At 62.7% G+C, this 13,116-nt stretch overlaps 2 protein-coding genes across 2 annotated transcripts in view; one reads left to right on the top strand and one right to left on the bottom strand.

Annotated features, from left to right (window-relative positions):
* The window catches only part of NSUN5 (NOP2/Sun RNA methyltransferase 5), a 74,826-nt gene that overhangs the window by 60,549 nt on the left and 1,161 nt on the right, over positions 1-13,116 (top strand). Inside the window, exons 2-9 of the mRNA XM_063146521.1 lie at positions 8,188-8,320; positions 8,859-8,981; positions 9,785-9,959; positions 10,230-10,338; positions 10,996-11,134; positions 11,649-11,764; positions 12,090-12,268; positions 12,601-12,805. Coding sequence (XP_063002591.1) covers positions 8,195-8,320; positions 8,859-8,981; positions 9,785-9,959; positions 10,230-10,338; positions 10,996-11,134; positions 11,649-11,764; positions 12,090-12,268; positions 12,601-12,805 — 1,172 coding nt within the window. The 5' untranslated portion in view covers positions 8,188-8,194. The remainder of the gene's footprint in view (positions 1-8,187; positions 8,321-8,858; positions 8,982-9,784; positions 9,960-10,229; positions 10,339-10,995; positions 11,135-11,648; positions 11,765-12,089; positions 12,269-12,600; positions 12,806-13,116) is intronic.
* On the bottom strand, positions 1,147-6,805 carry TRIM50 (tripartite motif containing 50). Its single transcript, XM_063146465.1, has 6 exons — positions 6,360-6,805; positions 4,440-4,535; positions 3,013-3,243; positions 2,737-2,759; positions 2,188-2,315; positions 1,147-1,833 (listed from the first exon to the last, which is right to left on the bottom strand). Exons 1-6 carry the CDS (start codon positions 6,768-6,770, stop codon positions 1,220-1,222), a joined length of 1,503 nt encoding a protein of 500 aa, XP_063002535.1. The 5' UTR covers positions 6,771-6,805; the 3' UTR covers positions 1,147-1,219.

The raw sequence follows: 13,116 nt of genomic DNA on the forward strand, positions 1-13,116 counted from the left end.
TTTGTAGTCAGTATGGAGTCTGCAGAAGAGGTATATAAAAAAAGCACAAACTTTTTACAAGATCCATGAAAATATCAGGGCGATTAGCCATCTCAATCAGCCTTTTTTTTTTTAAAAAAAAAAAGTCTATTACTAAAATGGCCACACTCCATTTGCTATTCTCAGCTTCATGGAGAACAGATTGATGGACAGACAGACAGACAGACAGACAAGAGCCACTTCCTCTTCCAGCTCCTTCCATTTCTCAGATCCGTAAGAACTGTCCCTTTGTCATCTTTCTAAGATGCCTAATCCCTCTTTTAGAAGCTAATAAGTGACAGAAAGAGAAGGCTCAAACTAAGAAGTCTTCCCTGGGTTGCTGCTACTACTACTGAGAACTCCTGAGAGGGAGCCCTAAGAGTGTCCGTGGTGCACCTGGGCTCAACCTCCAAAGAGCATTTCTAGCAGACCAAAGCAACCTCGTGCGCGGACATGCTCACATTCTCAAAGATGCAAGCAAGGCAGTTAAAGCGCTTCTCTGACATGGCCTGTGGCACTGGCGAAGCAAAAGAAGAAAGACCGTGGCAGTGCTGGGAGTGAAATTCAATCTCTCCGCTTCCTGGGGAAGAGGACTGAAAGGCAGAAAGGGAGAAAAGCGGGGGGGGGGGCCTTTCAGGTGTGAGCATCCCTCACCTGGCGGGCTTCCCAGTAGCAGCCCAGAGGCAAGGTGACGGGGGGGGGGGGGCTGTTCCAAAGCGGCACGAAGAGCACCAGGCCGGGAGGCAGACTGATCCACTCGTGAGGCACAATCCAGCAGGAAGGACGGTCTCCGCCGGGAGTCCCACCAAAGCGATCTGGAGGACTGTAGCGGCCTTCGTGCCAATGGGACTCATACAGGGGAAGCGCTGCAAGGAGGCCGCTGGGATGCTGCCCCCCCCCCCCAGCACCCAAACAGCTTGGGCCGGCCCTATTGCTCACGCGCTCTAGCGACGCTGAATTTGCCCCCTTCAACCAGAGAGCCTTAGTTCCTTGAGCTGGACTAAAGGGGAAAGGGACGGAGGGTCCCCCAACAGGCCTCTGTGATCCAAATTGGCTGCCTGAGGGCGGAGCGCCAGTGAACCCCCCCCCCCGAACCCTTTCTTCAGCCAAACAGGAAAGGAGCCCCGTGGGCCTGCACCTGTGGGCCCCGTGAACAGCCGTGGGGAGCTGCGGGACAGTCAGCCAGGGGAACTCCTCCCCACTATAACTTGGTGGGCTCCTGGCTCGCCCCGCCCTCCTCTTCGGCCTGCTGCATGGTGGGCGTGGGCAGTATCAGGGGCAAGGTGTTGGTGCCCCGCTCGTGCCAGCACATGTCCAGGATGGGGTACAGCTTGCCCTGGAACTCGGCCTGGAAGGTGTAGATGGGCACCAGCTCGTCCGGGCTGTCGGCGTTGTAGAAGGTCAGCTCGCCCTTCTCGTAGTGCAGGAAGACCCCGACGCGCCGGGGCTGGGCCGACAGCGGCAGCGCCACGCGGGGGCTGCTGAAGGCCTCGTAGACCTTGCCCTCCTTGAGGCCCACGAGCCACACGCCGTGCTCGGGGCCCTTGCTGAGCTTGCCCTTGCGGCTGACCGTGCCCTTGGCCAGGCCCAGGCGCCAGTGGCTCTTGGGGCCCACGATCACCTCCCAGTAGTGCTTCCCCCAGGAGAAGCCCTGCTGGGCCAACACGCAGGGGCTGTAGTCAAAGCGGTCCGGGTTGCGGTCGGGGTTGCTGTCCCGCCGCTGGAAGTGCAGGCCGCACTGCACCACCGTGTTGCCCTTGGACAGCTGCAGCACGGGGTGGGCGCTCGCGGGGTCCAGCGTCAGCGCCTCTGGAGCTGCAAGGGCGAAGAGGGCGTTCCTGAGGGGATTCCTGGGGGGCCCAGAGCCCCCTTCGTCACGCGAAGGGGCCCCGACTCACCACGGCCTCCGGGAATTCTGCCGAAACGGCCCAAGAGGCAGCGGCGGCAGTGGGCGGAGCATCCCCAAAATAGTCCCCGCCAAGCGGCTCCGTAATTCCCACCCCTCTCGCCCGGGATGGCTTAACCACAATCACAGGTGATACCAACCAAACCGCCCCCCCCCCAGCAAATAAACGTTTTAAGCGTCGTACGTGTGTGACAACGCCCTGGGCGGGGCCCGCCTGCCCTCCTGCCCTCCTGCCCGCCCTCCTGGCCACCAGCAGCTGGTACCTGGGAGGACCTTGCGTAGCAGACGCTTCCACACCATCATCTTGACGTCGTCTTGGTGGAAGCCCGTCTTAAAGGAGACGGCGGGGCTGAAGAGGCCTCCGGCCGGGTGCTGCCGCAGGAGCTCAGACCTAGGGGCACATGGGCGGCCTTCACTCTTCCTCCCCCAAACGAAGAGGGTCACCTACAGCTTGACTTGATTTTGCAATTACATTTATATCCTGCCTTCCCCCGCTCTTGCAAGGAACCAAGGCGGCTTAGGTGGTCGTCCTCCTCCTCCTCCTCTCCATTTTATCCTCACAACGACAACCCTGTGAGGTAGGTTTGCCTGTGAGTCAGTGACTGGCCTAAATATTGGGCGTGGAGGAGGTATGCCATGGCCATTTTGCTTCGGAAGAACATCACGGGGGTTAAGTTGCATATTTTAGAGAAGAACACCAGCAAGAATAAGATAGGAACGCACCCAATCCACTCCCCCTTGCCCCTTCTTACGCACAGGCGCATTGTGAAACCTCTGGGGAACCCATGCCCCCCTCCCCGCTCTCCACGTACCTGGATGGAAGAGATCCGTATTTCTGTAAAGCAAGAGATGAAGAACGGCTTAGTGAGCTGGCGCCACTAGGGGGCAGCCTCAGAGCTACGCGGGAGGAAGGGAGGGAGACGGGCGTGCAATGAATTGGGGCGGTGGGGGAGTCTCCGCCCTCACAGAACCCCTGCTGGCCCCTTGAATCCCTGGGGCTGCATCTGGGGTTGGCCAGTGTGCGGAACCAGAGGCTGGCTTGGAGAGGCCTTGGGTCTGATCCGCGCGGCTCCTCTGCGTCTGCGTACCCGGATGAAACCCAGCTGGCCTTCATCGCTGAGTTTGTGCAGGTAGCTCTCCAGCTCCTTCAGCTTCTGCAGGGTGTCGGCCGTCTGCTTCACCTGGACCTCGATGGAGGCGACAAGTTGAGCGGTGTCCCTTTCGATCCACTCCACGAACCTGGCCATCTCTTCGTCGATGTACCTGTGCAGGTCCTGGAACTGCTTCCGGATCACCCATTTGAAGACATCCGACTCGTTCTGAGGGGGACCCGGGACCACAATTACCGCAAGGACAAGGCAGTGGTGGGGTGGGGGTGAAGGTTAATCCTGGGGCTTCCCTCCCTCCTTCCCTCCCTCCCTCTGGGGCTGTTTCCCTGACAAGTGAAGCAGAGGCTGGTGGCGGAGAGTTGGCCGTGCCAGCCGCTTTGACCCAGCGTCCTTGACGGTGAGATTAAACCGTAAAAACACAAAACACCCAGACCGGAGCCAAAAACCTCGCAAGGTCAATATTGACGGTGGTGCTTCGGAAGAAAGGACCAGCCTGAGATGTTGTGGACTAATCTCCTTGGAGGCCCTTCCTGCTAGGGGGCCCGGGGTCTCCCTAGGAATCTAGCAGCAGGGTTGCTAGCCCAGTGAGAACGCCCAAACCACCCCTCTCCACTCAAGAGCTTTCGACTTTCCTGCCAAACCAGGGAGTAATCTTCAAGCAAATCCACGGAACCCCCATTTCCTTGCAAACATTCACATTTCTCTCTGCCTTTCCCACCCACTGTTTCTAAATATTCATTTTGCCCTTCACCATTGAGGATCTTGTTGGCTGCAGGACCTGCAGAAAAAGGGGCGCAGTGCGTTCATGTTATTCAATGAAAGATTTAGGGGCTGATTAACAAAAATAAATCAGTCTAATTCCGAAACGGGAATTTGGTGTATGCTTCCGGAATTCAGCTAGGTGCTGCCTGTGTGCGGAATTTCATTTCAGCTTGGCTTGCTTTGAGTTTGACGTCTTAAGGGCTCTGCCTCAGCACCGGAAGGGCAGCAGTGGAGTGGTGTCGACCCACGCCCCGCATTAAGCGCCCCCGAGGCTTCAGGGCTCCATGCTGCAGACAACCTGTCTGCCCATCACCAAACATGCCTTGGAGATGTGCCACGAATTGGCTGCAGCCAATGGCAGCTCCACAGAGCACAGCCCCTACACAGGCTCAAGCGCCTGGGGTTTCCCCCTTTGCACTTGGCACAGCTATGACGGCATTTGCCGCAGTAAAGCACGTCAAGGGTGAAGGGGCGACGTACATCCCCAAACCCTCAGGGAAGCACAGAGAGCCATCCGTGGCTGGGTGTGTCTTCGTCACCTGCCCTCTGCGTGGTACGCGTCTCCCCCCTCCTCCCACGAGGCAAAGGGTCTCCCACCCACGGTTCTGACTCAAAGGATGGGGCGCTGCAGGCAGGGCGCTCACCATGATGCGTGTCCTGTTGTTTCCCAGCTTGCTGACGTGCTCCTCCAGCCCCCGCTCCTGGAGCTGCATCTTGGTCATCAGCACGGAGAGCTCCTCCTGAGGAAGCAGAGGCGCTTTAGTTGGCTGGACGAGGGACGGGGCTCCGTCCATCCTGTCCAACAGCAGCCGGCCAGAGGCCTCTCAGAACTCACCAGCAGGGCAGGCAGGCAGGCGATATCCAGCCCCCAAACAGGCTGATTTCAGAACAGACCCGCGTCTTGGCCAAGGACCACTCACTTGCACCCCTTACCAGGAGGGGCCCGAAGTATGACGGGGAGACGTTGGACAGGTGGGGGAAAGGCGAATATTCTGCTAGACAGGCCGTGGGGTCCAAGTCTTCTAGCCTCCCACCAGCTGTCGCCCCCCAGAGGTGCGGGGACTACATCTCCCAGAATCTCATGGTATTCTGGCTGGGGGATTTTGGGACATGTAGTCCCAACACCTCTGGAGGGCAACAGCTTAGAGATGGCTGATCTACTCGAAGGGCAGCAAGTCTCCAGCGATGCCCCTGGCGCCCAAGATCCTTTGAAGTGGGGATGCTGGAGGCAGAACCTGGGGGTCGCATGAAAAACTGGGCCCTAACAATCAGCTACGGCTCCTCCCCAGGAAGGGGGAACTCTGAGAGGGGGGGCAGAACACTCAACCCACCTCAAGGCTGCTTTGAATGTGGCAAGGAGGAATTTGGATTAAAAAGTGACCTCAGCATCCAAAGTGACTCTCAGGCTCCTCCCCGCAGAGACGCGCATGCACGAGGGGCTCCGATCACTCAGGGCACCTGCAGAATTCCGCCCCGAGTTAAGGTTGAGCCGGGAGCCCAACTCTGGACCTGTTTTGAACAGTCAGGCCCAGCCCAGGCCTAGAATAACCAAAGTACTTATTCAAAAGGCACATGCCACTGAGCATGTACAAAGTGCAGTGAGCCATAGTCTGCTCAGATACCTGGGATTTGCAGGGAAGGGAGGGATTTTCAAGGACATATGGCCCCAGGGCCTCCCACCCACCCCCAGTGATCCAGACTTTGGTTACCTGCTGCTATTCACACACACCCCATTCCTGGGCAGGAGAGGTTGGTGCGCGTCTGGCTTTATCTCTTGTCGCCCTCCCCGGTGTCAGGCACTCCTGGGAACAGGGAGCGCCGGGCTTTGCTTTTCCATTTCCCTGACCCTCCAAGGGGACCCCTCCTTGTTTGCCCTGAGCAGGTGCTATTATTATTCATTGCTTCCTGCTGCTGCCCTTGATCTCAGAGCACTTTCGGCTGCGCTCCTTATCTGCACATGACTCCTTTCCTGCCCAAACACACACACACACACACACACACAGCACAATGGAAATACTCTGGATGCTAAACTGCATCTGGAATACGTCTGCGAAGCTGACAGTGAGGCATCACCTTTGAGCCCCCAAATCTGTATGCACCCCACCCCCAGGCGACCAGAGGAGCTGGGCAGAGGCCGCCTGCCAGGCCCCGGTCAGACCTTGGGACAGGTGCGGGGGAGAGCCTGGCCTCATTCTCTCAAAGCAGCCTTATCCAACCTGGTGCGTTGGATTGCAACTCCCATCACACCCACCCAGCATGGGTCCAACACAGGCTGAAAATGGCCGGACTGCCTTCAGCCTCCTGTGGTCTGGCTGGTGTTTGGCTAGAATTCCTGCTCCCTGCTGGTGTGTTTGCCGTGCCACAGCAAACACACACGCGGGGTCTTCGAACCGTGAGAGCGTAGCTGGCCTTTGTGCTTCAGAGCATCAATGGTGCCTGCCTTGCTGGGCTGGACCAAGGCCCGCCAGATCCACCTCACCCAGCAACCGGCAGGTGGTTCTCTGGAAAGGGCCCTGCGGCCTCCTCCGGCCTAAACCCCAGCCCTCCGCCCGCCCGCAACCTGCCTTCATCTGGCTGTAGACGGTGGGAACGGGGACGACCTTGTGGTGCTGGTGGTCGCCAAAAATGCAGCAGGACCCGCAGATCACCTCCCGGTCTTGCTCGCAGAAGTGCTTGAGGGTGTCGCGGTGGAGGGGGCAGGTCTCCTCGTTCGGATCGGGGCTGTCCGCGTTGCGCACCAGCAGACGGATGATGCGGTCCAGGTCGACGTTGTGCGGGGAGCTGCTGCAGTCCACAGGCGTCCGGCACACGGGGCAGAGGAACGGCCGCGCCAGGTCGCCCGAGGTGGCCAGCAGCATGCAGGACTTGCACAGGGAGTGGCCGCACTGCATCATCAGGGGCTCCTTGAAGAGCTCCAGGCAGATGGGGCACTGCAGCTGGTCCTCCAGCTGGTCCACGCTCATCTTCCGGGCCATCGCGCTCCTGCCGGTGCCCCAGTCCTGGCGGTCCCACGCCCAGGGGGAGGAAGCACGAACCGTCCCGACCTTCGGCGGCTCAGGGGCTCGTCTCCTTGGGGTTTCCTGCCTGCCTTGCTTATGCTCGCATCCCGGTGCTGGAAGAAACAGCTGGTTCTAGGGCTGCCCTACTTCTCGCCTTGCGGCCTGCAGGTTATTTCCCTCGGAGTGGCAGCCCACGTCCGCCACGACGGACCTCCGCCTCCTCCGCCCACTGAGGGTGGCAGGGAAGGAGCCTGGGCCGCCTGCTCTCCGCCCGAAGGCGCGCACCGCTGGCTGGCATTCAGGGCGCCTTCCCTTTTGGGGGAGGGAAGACCCCAAGAATGGGCTGCCCGGCAGGAGCAGCCCCCGCCCCGCAGCCTCCCCCCACACGCACCTTCCCTCGGCGCTCGCCTTCAGCCCCACCGCTGACTCCGTCTGACTCAATCCAGCGCGCTCTGGGCACAGGGCACGGGCGAACACACCCACCGCCCGTCTCGCGCAGGCGGGCCTTGGTCTGGACCTTGCACAAGGAGCACTTCTCCCCCCCCCCCCGCATGCACGCAGGGATACACGCGCGCGCACACACACACACGCACCGCCGCCGGGGCCGCTGGAACAAGCAACGGCTCCCCCAAGCGGAGCCCCGCGATCAGCTGGCGGAACCCCCGGCCGCCTGCGGAGAGCATGGACAGAGAGCCCGGTACGGATGGGGGCACCGCGGCGACTCGCAGACACGCCTGAAAGCAGTTCCAGAGAGGCCGAAAGCGGCGCCCCGAGGCCCAGGGATGCGGGGGGGGGGCGGGCGGCGATTCTCACCGGCAGGAGCCGCAGCGCAGCGCCCCCCCCCGCCTTCCCCCTCCCCCGTTCTTCAGGCGGAGGCGGAGGCGGCGCAATGCATCGTCGAAGGGGAGGGAGGGACGGAGGGATCGGGACCTTCTGGCCCTCCGCGCCTTCGACCCTGCGCCCCCGGGCTCCGCGCGCGCCCCCGCCAGCCCCCGCTCTGTGCAAACACTCCACGGCAGGGACTTCCCCTCTCCTGCGTTGCCAGCGGCTTCATTAGAAATAAAGCCTATCTTGCGCATGTGTTGGACTACAACCCCCATCCTCGGGGGACGATGGGAGTTGTCGTCCAACGCGCCCGGAGGGCAGAGAGAGGCGCTACCCAGCCCCAGTGGCGCCAATTACGGCCTCGGCCTCCTCCCCCACTGACTGCTATGGGCGGCAGCTCCTCCGACCCGCCCCGTCGAGGAACCCCCCCCCCAGCCCAATCGGAGTCGGAAGCTGGCCCTGCGCGGGCGCCTCTGCTGTAAGTCTAGGGGCCTCCGCGCGCGCACGCGCACTCCCCGCCCACCGCGTCCTGCTCCTGGCGCATGCGCACAGAGGGCCTCCCTGCTGCCTGCGCGATGCGGCGGGGAAGCGCGGCGCGTCCGGCTCCGCCCGGCCTGCACAGCGCGGCCGCCTCGGTCCTGGCCGGGCTGGAGCGCCGGGAGGGCGGCCTCAAGGCCCTCGTCTACGGCAGCCGCTTCCCGGTGAGCCTCAGCGCGGGGGCTGCAGGCATCTGCATGGATTGGCATAGCGGGGGAGGGAAGGGGGGGATGGACGCGCAGTACTACAGGTCCCATCAGCCCCAGCCTGCGTGGCCGCTGGCTGGGGGATGCTGGGAGCTGCAGTCTACTGGGGGGGTCGGACTAGGGCCTCCCCCCCCACACAGTTAACCTGGGGCCCTCCAGATGTGTTGGTCTACAACTCCGAGCAGGGCTGGCTGGGGAGGATGCTGGGAGTTGTAGTCCAACACATCTGGAGGGCCCCCACCTTGGGTGAAGGCTGACTTGCATCCTAAGGTGCTGCCCCTGAGCATGTGCAGAGCATGAACGGGACCCCGAGGCGTGGGCTGGTTTTTGATGTGATTCTGGCTGCTGCCAGAGAGGGGGCGAGGGGGAGGGGGCTCCTTCTCGATGCAGCCCAGCGCCCCCCCCCCCGCCGTGGCCTGGAGGTGCTGCTCCCACCAAGCCCCGGCTGCCCAGCACCGGTGACCGCCTCCCGCCTCCCCTCCTCCCCCTCTTCCAGAACGCCCGGCTGCTCTGCGCCCTCGTCTCGGAGGCCCTCCGCTATTCTCCCGTGCTGGACCGCATCTTGGACGCTGCTGGACTGTTCCGTGCCGAAAAGAAGCTGCAGCCACACCTGGCCAAGGTGAGCAGGAGGGACTGACACCCCCCCCCCGGGTCTCTGCCCTTTTCAAGGGGCTCGCCGCGTCGCATCTCCTCCTGGGGTCAGCCATGGGGCACACGCAAAGGTGCTTCCCCGGCTCTCTGCCCCCACATCTGCTTCTCTTCCCCCCCATTCCCTCCCCAGAGAGAGGGGGGGCTGGGGGGGGGCGTGGAGGTTCCAGCCTGCTCTTCATTTGAGTCGTCCTTGTGCTCTTTTTTGGTGTCCTTGTGCTCTTTTTTGGTGAGCTTTCCTCGCTCTTCCCAGCCTCTGTCTCCCCCACGGGAGGGAGGGAGGCCGGCCGGCCGGAGTTCCTGTTCTCCAGGTGCCGGTCAGCCCTCCTCCTTCCTTCCTGCCTGCCTCCGTGGGGCCTGCCTGCCTTCAGCTCCTCTTCCCGTCAGGAGAGCGGCGTTTGCTGCGCACCTTGCGGAGCCGCCCTCGCTCCTCCTTGCCCAAAGAGGGCCTGGCGGTGGCAGCTGCGCCCACCTTGCTGCCTGCCCACATTTTGTGAACTTCTCTGCCTCCCCACCCCCGACGTCCGTTTTGTAATGGCACCCACAACGCGGTCCCCAAATTCAAAAGGCTGAACACCCCTGGTCCACCCCCGCCTTCCAGATGTCTTGGGCTGCAACGCCCATCATCCCCAGACAGCATGGCCAGTGGTCAGGGGTGGGTGGGGGTGGCGGTCCCTGGAAGCCCAGCTGAGGTCTCCTTGGCCGGAGGAGCCTTCGGCCCCCAGCAAGCGCTTCGGGGCTCCCTGACGCGGCTCCCTTTGCTCCCCCCCCCAGGTGCTGGTATATGACCTGCTCTTTGGCAAGGGGCTGCGAGGCGGGGGCCGCGGCAAGGCTCTGGTGCTGAAGCACCGGGCCCGGTTGCGGGCGGAGCTGGCCCGCTTGAAGGTGCAGAAGCAGGTGAGCCGCAACGAAGACCTGCTGCCGCCGCCCGCAGGAGGGGCCAACCAAGGTGCGTCCCTCGGGGCGGGGGCGGCGCTTAGGCAGGGGCCGGTGGGCTGCAGGCGCAAAAAGCCAAGCGCCGAACGTTTGCAGCCGGACAGCGTCTTCCGCAGCCTCTCTCAGCCCTTTGGAGAAAAGGCAGAGGCTGTGGCCGGCCGCCAGGGAAAGGAGGTTTGGGATGGGGCGGCTGGGTCTGTCCCGTCGGCCTGTGCAGGAGCCGGAGAGGCAGGAGCAGGGCTCTTCATTCCAGGCCCCAGCGTCCCCCTTGTCTTCTTCCCAGCGCCTCGGCTGCCGCGCTACGTCCGAGTGAACGTGCTGAAGACGTGCGTGGACGACGTGGTGGACTACTTCAAGCGTCAGGGCTACTCTTACCAAGGCAAAGCGGCCAGGTCAGTGAGCCCTCTCCAGACTGGGAACAAGGCCTCTCTTCCTCTCGGGCTGGATTTGGCCGTAACACTAAACCAGGGGTTGGCAGGGGCCAGTTCTGAACGCCCCCACCCCGTCATGCCCCGTCCCATCCTGCTGCGTGTCACCAGTTTTCCAGGAGCAGGAGTTTGCTCCGGAGCAAGGCCAGCGCTCCCTGCTCAGCGTGTTCGGAAGCACGGAAGCCCCTTCTTTGCGGCTGCTCCGAAGGGGAGGGGTGGCGGGGGTTGAAGCTTCCCCCCACCGCCAGTGGCCCAGCCCCAGTCTCAATCTGAGCCCCCGGGAGTGGAAGCAAGCCCATGAGGGCCTCCAGCCGCTTCCTTGTGGCCACGCTTGGAGGGTGGGAGGGAGGCCCACGAGCCCAGGGACGGGGCAGCTCCTTCTTGCCCCACAAACCGGTGCTTCGGTGCTGGGCCCAAACCAGCCCGGTTTGTCTGGTGCTTCCTCCTGGGGGACGGAGCAGTAGGCCAAACACCTGCTCAGGTTCGCTGAAGTCCTGCCACGCCTCCAAGGGAGAGGGCGGGCGGACTCTGCCTGCCTCAGTTTCCCTGCGTGGTGGTGGGGGGCACTGCTGAATCCTGGGCACTTATCGATCCCCGCCCCTGCCTTGTCCTCCTCTTCAGCATGGAGGGAGTCGTCTCCCTGTCAGGGAAGAAATTCCTCCTGGACTCGGACCTTCCGGATCTGTTGATCTTCCCTCCGCAGACGGATCTTCACCAGGACCAGCTCTATACGGCCGGACACATCATTCTCCAGGACAAGGTGAGCCGGGCTGCAGCGTGTCTCCGCCTGCACGGAGAGGAAATGAGGGTGGCGCACGCTCCGGCTGCCGGCCTGGGCTCCTTCCGCAGCCTGCGGCTTCCTTCTAGCAGCGACCATGGCCGGCTGGAAGAGAACCTTGCCAAGGCATTTAGGCATGGAGCGTGTCTTGGGGCGGGCAAAGAGTCCGGTGTCACACTGTGTTGCACATACGGTTTTCTTAGAAGCTTTGCTTGTAGTGGGCACCATTAAATTTTCAGAAGGCCTCCTCCAATGAGCCTCTTTTCTCCACGTGGAGGTACACACACGGCCAAGTAACTGCAGAAAGGAAACGTCGCCCCTTGCCGCAGGAGAGACGGACACCCTTGTTCCCGTCTTCTCTCTCTCTGGGTGGGGCGCGGGGGGGGGGGGACTGGGAGCAGCCCATCTGTGTCCAGCGTGCTTTGGGCCTGCTGCCGGCGGAGCCCTGGGGCCTTCTGAGCACCTGTGTGTGTGTGTGTGTGTCTCTCTCTTCCAGGCCAGCTGCCTCCCTGCTTTCCTCCTTAGCCCCACACCCGGGTCCCACGTGATGGATGCCTGTGCTGCCCCTGGCAACAAAACCAGCCAGCTGGCTGCCATGCTGAAGAACAAGGGGTAAGAGAGCCAGCTGAGGACCAGTGGCAGGGGGCATCTCTGGGGGGCGGGCAGCCTTCGACAGACCCCCCCTCATCTTTGATCAGGAGCACTCGAGGAGGAAGGAGGCTCTGCAGCAGCTCAACTAGGCTGCCAGGAAGACCCTGGAGGGGACGTTTGGGAGGGGTCCCCTCCTCTGGTCTTTCATGGCATCCCACCAGGGCTTCTTCCCCGAGGGCCACTCCCCTCGAGGCGCACCGTCTGCCCTGCGGTGGATCGACTGGGCTCCTCCTCCGTTGCGCTGCCCTGTGGCTCTCCTAGTGTCTCCCCTCCTCTTTCAACGCAGCCAGATCTTTGCCTTTGACCTGGACGCCAAGCGCCTGGCCACCATGAGCACCCTGTTGGTCCGGGCAGGGGCCACCTGCTATCAGCTGGCCCACCAAGACTTCTTGGCCACAGACCCCGTGGACCCCAAGTACAGCAAGGTGCGCTATATCCTTCTGGACCCCTCGTGCAGCGGCTCAGGTGAGGAAGGGGTGAGGCAGGGCCCAGCTTGACGCGCTGCCGATCACAAGGAAGAAAAGATGGGGGCTGACCGGGGGGGGGGGGGGCGTGCGCCTTCTTCATCCCACAGGCCCTTGGCTGCCCCCTCTTCACTCGGAGAGCGCTTCCTGGTTACTTCCCACCCATGATGGTCAGCGTGGCCGGATCTCAAGCGGAGGGAGGGAGGGAGGGGCCGTGGCTGGTGGCTCAGCGTAGCCGTGAGCAGGACCTGGGCTTGTAGGAACTCCCGGCCAGCCGGCCTGCAGGTTGAGCTTCAGCCTCCACCACCAAGTCTTCCTCGATTGCCGTTGCAGGAATGGTCGGCCGGCTGCCGGCTGAGGAGGAGGCTGCCGCCCCGGAGCGGCTGCAGGCGCTGGCCGGGTTCCAGCGGAAGATGCTGGCCCACGCGCTGAGCTTCCCTGCCGTCCAGCGGGTGGTTTACTCCACCTGCTCGGTGCACCAGGAGGAAAATGAGGACGTGGTGCGGGCCGTGCTGGAGCAGCGGGGAAAGGCGTTCAGGTACTGGAGGGGCGCCGGGGAGGGCTGGGCGCGAGGGAGCTCCCTCTCGTGCCGCCATCCATCCGAATGCACAAGGAAGGCTGAGGAGCCCTGGAAGCCCTTGGCCGCGGCGGCTTTGGGTTTCCCCTTCCTGGATCGTGGGGCTGCGGACCCCAGCGGGGTCTTAGGAGCACGTCCGGCAGTGCCAGGCCCGGTACGGATCCTTGCGGGGACGGCGTTCTTTGCAGCGATTCCACCTGAGCATTGGTGGATCCCTAAGGCCGCACAGGGGTGGGGCGGACTCCACAAACTTTCAGCGTCCTGTTCTATAG

The sequence above is a fragment of the Elgaria multicarinata genome, chromosome 22 (genome assembly GCF_023053635.1).
Source record: "Elgaria multicarinata webbii isolate HBS135686 ecotype San Diego chromosome 22, rElgMul1.1.pri, whole genome shotgun sequence".
NCBI lineage: Eukaryota > Metazoa > Chordata > Lepidosauria > Squamata > Anguidae > Elgaria > Elgaria multicarinata.